At 38.9% G+C, this 5,142-nt stretch overlaps 1 protein-coding gene across 1 annotated transcript; it reads left to right on the forward strand.

Annotated features, from left to right (window-relative positions):
• The first annotated feature begins 145 nt into the window (after positions 1-145).
• On the forward strand, positions 146-3,603 carry LOC139951726 (uncharacterized). Its single transcript, XM_071950775.1, has 3 exons — positions 146-253; positions 1,598-1,802; positions 2,713-3,603. The coding sequence occupies exons 2-3, from the start codon at positions 1,610-1,612 to the stop codon at positions 2,790-2,792; spliced, it is 273 nt and encodes a 90-aa protein (XP_071806876.1). The 5' UTR covers positions 146-253; positions 1,598-1,609; the 3' UTR covers positions 2,793-3,603.
• Positions 3,604-5,142: the final 1,539 nt, after the last annotated feature.

Below are 5,142 nucleotides of genomic sequence, written 5' to 3' on the forward strand. Positions count from 1 at the left end.
CAACAGCCGTACTAATTAAAAAACGGATTCGCATGAAGTTAACCATGGTTAACAACTATTATTAATTAATTGTTAAATGTAATTGATTGGTTTGTCATTGGGAGATACGCGCCGGTACCTAAGGGTTAAGATACCATATGGGTCCATCTTCAGAATTTCTTATAAAAAGAGCTTGTTGAGGTGCACAGGTTATTCACTTCTGCTGGTGCTTTCAAAGTCTGATTTCAAGAATTTCTCTCTAACGCAGCACGGGGTAAGTTATTATTCCATTATAAAAATGTTTGTGGTTTTTTTGCGTTAACCTGTTTAAAAAATTGAATTTTACACGCCGGCCGTTCCCACGCAAATTGGTTTAAAGGCAGTGGACACTATTGGTAATTACTCAAAATAACTATTGGCATAAAACCTTTCTTGGTGACGAGTAATGGGGAGAGGTTGATGGTATAAAACATTGTGAGAAACGGCTTACTCTGAAGTGCCATAGTTTTCGAGAAAGAAGTAATTTTCCACGATTTTGATCTCGAGACCTCAGATTTAGAACTTGAGGTCTCGAAATCAACCATCTAAACGCACACAACTTCGTGTGACAGGGGTGTTTTTTACCTTCATTGTTATCTCGCAAGTTCGATGACCGATTGAGCTCAAATTTTCACAGGTTTGTTACTTTATGCATATGTTGAGATACACCAACTGTGAAGGCTAGTCTTTGAAAATTACCAATAGTGTCCACTGGCTTTAACTCAACAAATGTGGTAACTTATGAAAAACTTACGTTTAGGGTAAACTGAGGGAGTTTCTTTCAAGGCAAACTATGTATGGACGTGAATATAACATCCCATTTTCTGATTTCAATTTCATCATAATTTATAGCAAGACAGCTTATCTATATTAATTGCATTTTTCAGACTGAAATATTTCTAGTTTGGCTTCTTTTCCGTTAAGAGGGCAGCACCCCGTGGTTGTTTTAAAAAGCAAGACAATGTTGTCTTTATGCAGGGTTTAAAACTTTGCATGGTGTTTTTGTTTTATGTGAAGTTGTTTTATGTTGTCTTTGTTTTATAAGAAGTAGAAACAACAAGAGCGGATAACGCCTTCACCAAACACCAAAATGGTTACTTCATAAAGACAATGGAAACCTTTGGTATTGTCAAAGACCAGTCTTCTCAACATGCACAAAATAACAAACCTGTGAAAATTTAAACTCAATGGTCGTCGAAGTTGCGAGAAACACCCTTGTCACACGAAGTTGTGTGCTTTAAGATGCTTGATTTCGAGCCACTCAAAATCTAAAATCAAGTTCAAATGATCGGTGGAAAATTACTTCTAATTCTTTTTTCATAATTTTGAAAATGTAATACCTGAAGAAAATCCAGGCCCTGTGGCCCAAAAGCAAGGTTCACCTTAAAATATGATATACCAGTATCCTCATTCGGTGTTTCCACCATAATGCATACAATAAAAACATTGGTCATTTGGTCAAAATTTGCAGAAAAAAATGAAAAATTCAAAACATTTAGTGAAATGTTTTCTTCTTTCACTGTGAAAGTTCTTTATTCTGTAAGCTCCGCTAACAAGATTCCTTATCCCTTGTGTGTAGTTCTGTACAACAATGGTGGCTAAGTTGTTTATAACGTTGATGGCGCTAGCCGTAATGACGGCCTTTGTCCTGGCAGATGAAGACGGTGATGAGGACTACCTTCCCGTTGATGAATTAATGGAGTTCGTGAAACGAGGCCGCGGCAGGGGCAAGAACAGGGGTGGCAGAAACAAGCTCGGACCTCTCACACGGGATGATATGGAACGTAAGTAGGCTGTTCGATTTAGTTTAACCCAACACTGATGTCTATTTAAAAAAAAAAAAAAAAAAAGGTTTGATTCTAACCCGAGACCTTTGCCTTTCTAGAGATGTGTCATACCGATGTGTGTAAGCACTGTATACTCATCAGTATTTCCCCGAGTTTTGTAAAAACAAAATCACAGGTACATTTACTCCTGAGATTCGAACCGACTACTTTTGCCATTCTAAAGCAGAGTCTTATTTTAGCAGCAGGTACGCTTTTAGTAGACGAACAATTTGCATCGGGGATAAAGAGTATTAATTCGGGTTTTATCCAACACTGATGTGTGCTAGCACTGTATGCTGCTACAATATAGGCCTCGATCTCGGTGGTCTAGTTGGTAAGACACTGCTCTAGAATTGCTAATGTTGTGGGTTCCTTTATGGACTCGCCTGTCACTTTCATTTCTCCCATTTGATTTCATTAAAGGCAGTGGATACTAATGGTAATTGTCAAAGACTAGCCTTCACAGTTGGTGTATCTCAACATAATATGCATAAAAGAACAAACCTGTGGAAATTTGAGCCCAATCGGTCATCGAACTTGCAAGATAATAACAAAAGAAAAAACACCCTCGTCACACAAAGTTGTATGCTTTCATCAGATGGTTGATTTCGAGCCCTCAAATTCTAAATCTGAGGTCTCTAAATCAAAAATCGTGGAAAATTACTTCTTTCTCGAAAACTATGGCACTTCAGAGGGAGCCGTTTCTCACAATGTTTCATACCATCAACCTCTCCCCATTACTCGTCACCAAGAAAGGTTTTCTGCTAATAATTATTTTCAGTAATTACCAATAGTGTCCACTATATATTTATAACAATAATATATTTATAATTATTATTTATAATTTTTTTTATTATTTTGTTTTCAGCTTGCGAGAAGTACGGTCAAGCATGTACGTGTGACAAGAGAAAGAAGGGACCTGGACGTTTCCTTGTATGTTCTGGTTAATTAGCATCACTTACGACATCAGTTGGGCCGACACAAGTAACTGTTGAAAAAGGTTCAACACAACTTCGAACCCTACAAGCTTCGAAAACCCACTTGGACAATCCTCTTTTATTTGAACATTTTTAACATTTTTTTAAGCTATTTTAACATTTTTAACATGGTGCTAGTTTATGCTCTAAATAAAATCAATCAATCACTAAAACATTCAGTTATAAACCACGAAGGAAACGGACAGGGTAGTCGTGATGAACAATTGCCAACTAAACGAAGCTGCACCTAAACTAATAACCTACTGATGAACGTTCCGGTGCCACAGGGAAATCAGTATAGGCAGCAGATCCGGTCTCCAAGAAGATTGGGAAAAAACATGAGCCGAAGGAGGTGGCTTCAACAGAGGGCGCTATCACAAGTTGACACAGCTTGCAATAAATTATGAGGACACTTAAAATCTCCAGGCGAATTCTGTCCGCCGGAGATTCGGTCCCATCATCACGTGGGCTGGGGAGGATTCAAAAGAGGGCGCTATCAGAAGAAAGTTGTAGCAAGTTTGCCATATGGGGACCATTAATCTCCGGGGAACAGAATCTCCTGCCACCATTACGGCACTCTACTAACTGAGCTAGCGATAGCCCTATGTTGGTTGTCATTTTTTTCTTCAAGAGTGCCAGTCAAATAATAATAAACTGCAAGAGGAATTCACTTGGTAGCTTAAAAAACAATTTGGGTTGAACGAGGTATAACTACAAGCAAGATTGAACCAACGACTGGTTAAGATTTTAAATAAACAAATCAAGTTATCCTTATCAAGGAATATGCTTTGTGACTGTGTGTCTTTCTTTTCACTTTTCACTCTTGTTATAAATGCATTGACTTACTCAAATAATCTCCCCATATTTGAGGGCTAAAACTTTTTTATATTAAATCTGAAATAAAGTGTTTTCGAATAATAAAGCTTTTGTTGTAATAATTCTCCTGAACAAAAATGTCAACGAGAATTTCGTAATACATTTTTCGTCTAAATGGACATGTGATGACAACAATATTAACTACAACAAGTGTTTATAAAGCGCCTTAAATGCGGTGGACACTATTGGTAATTACTCAAAATACTAAATAACATAAAACCATTCTTGATTACAAGTATAATGGAGAGAGGTTGATTGAAACATTGTAAGAAACAGCTCCCTGACGTAGTTTTCGAGAAATTTCTATAATATTATTGTGAAAATGTTTTGTGGAAAATAAATGTATATTGAATTGAAAGAAGTAATTTCCCACGAATTCGATTTCGAGACCTCAGATTTAGAATTTGAGGTCTCGAAATCAAGCATCTGAAAGCACACAACTTCGTGTGGCCATGGGTGTTTTTTTCTTTCTTTCATAATATCAAGCAACTGCGACGACCGATTGAGCTCAAATCTTTTCAGGTTTGTTATTAATTTATGGATATGTTGAGATACACCAACTGTGAAGACCAGTATTTGACAATTACCAATATTGTCCAGTGTCTTTAAACAAGGATCAAAGTACAATAACATCCAGAAAGTAGCCAGAGCTGTCAAGAAGTTTGAAACACATCACCAATCCTAGCCTTGCTCAAGGCAGTGGAATTATTCACTCCGAAAAAAGACCGCCGCTGTATAAAAACCCACCCGTATTCACTGTGCGTAAAACCCACCCGTATTCACTGTGCGTAACATCGCACGACACGATGCCCCCGTACACTATCCGCATGCGGAGGCCGTCAGGCCGACAGCCTTGTAGGATCTGTGTTGAAGCCACTGACCTCATTACTATAATAAGCGAAGAGTTCCCACTGTCAGCTTATTACCATAATGCCCGCGAAAGACGAGACATGTTTACCTCACACACCACCACCACGGATGCATGATAGGGTCCAAAGGTCGTGATAAGGGAAGTGCGTGATTGGACGTCAAAATGAATAATTCATTTGCCTCACATCCTGTGTTGTCTGATAGGTCTGACGAACGATATACATATTCATGAGCTGCATACTAGCATATCCTCGAGCCCCCCCAATTTCGTCCACTATTGGAATTTTTTCAATACAACACATTAAAACGGGAAGATACAGATCCGACAAGGCTGTCGGCCTGACGGCCTCCGCATGCGGTTAGTGGTGTACGAGTGCGATGACTTGTGTGAACAGTATTCGTGCGATGTGACAGTGTGTATACGGGTGGGTCATTCGGTGTGATCGCACACACCATGCACAGGGTATACGGCGGGTGGGTTTACAGCTGCGTCTTTTCGGAGCGAATAATGCGACTGCCTTGAGCAAGGCTACACCAATCCCGGTCAACTTCTTTTTTACTCACCCTGTATGGCT

This window comes from Asterias amurensis, chromosome 19 (genome assembly GCF_032118995.1).
Source record: "Asterias amurensis chromosome 19, ASM3211899v1".
NCBI lineage: Eukaryota > Metazoa > Echinodermata > Asteroidea > Forcipulatida > Asteriidae > Asterias > Asterias amurensis.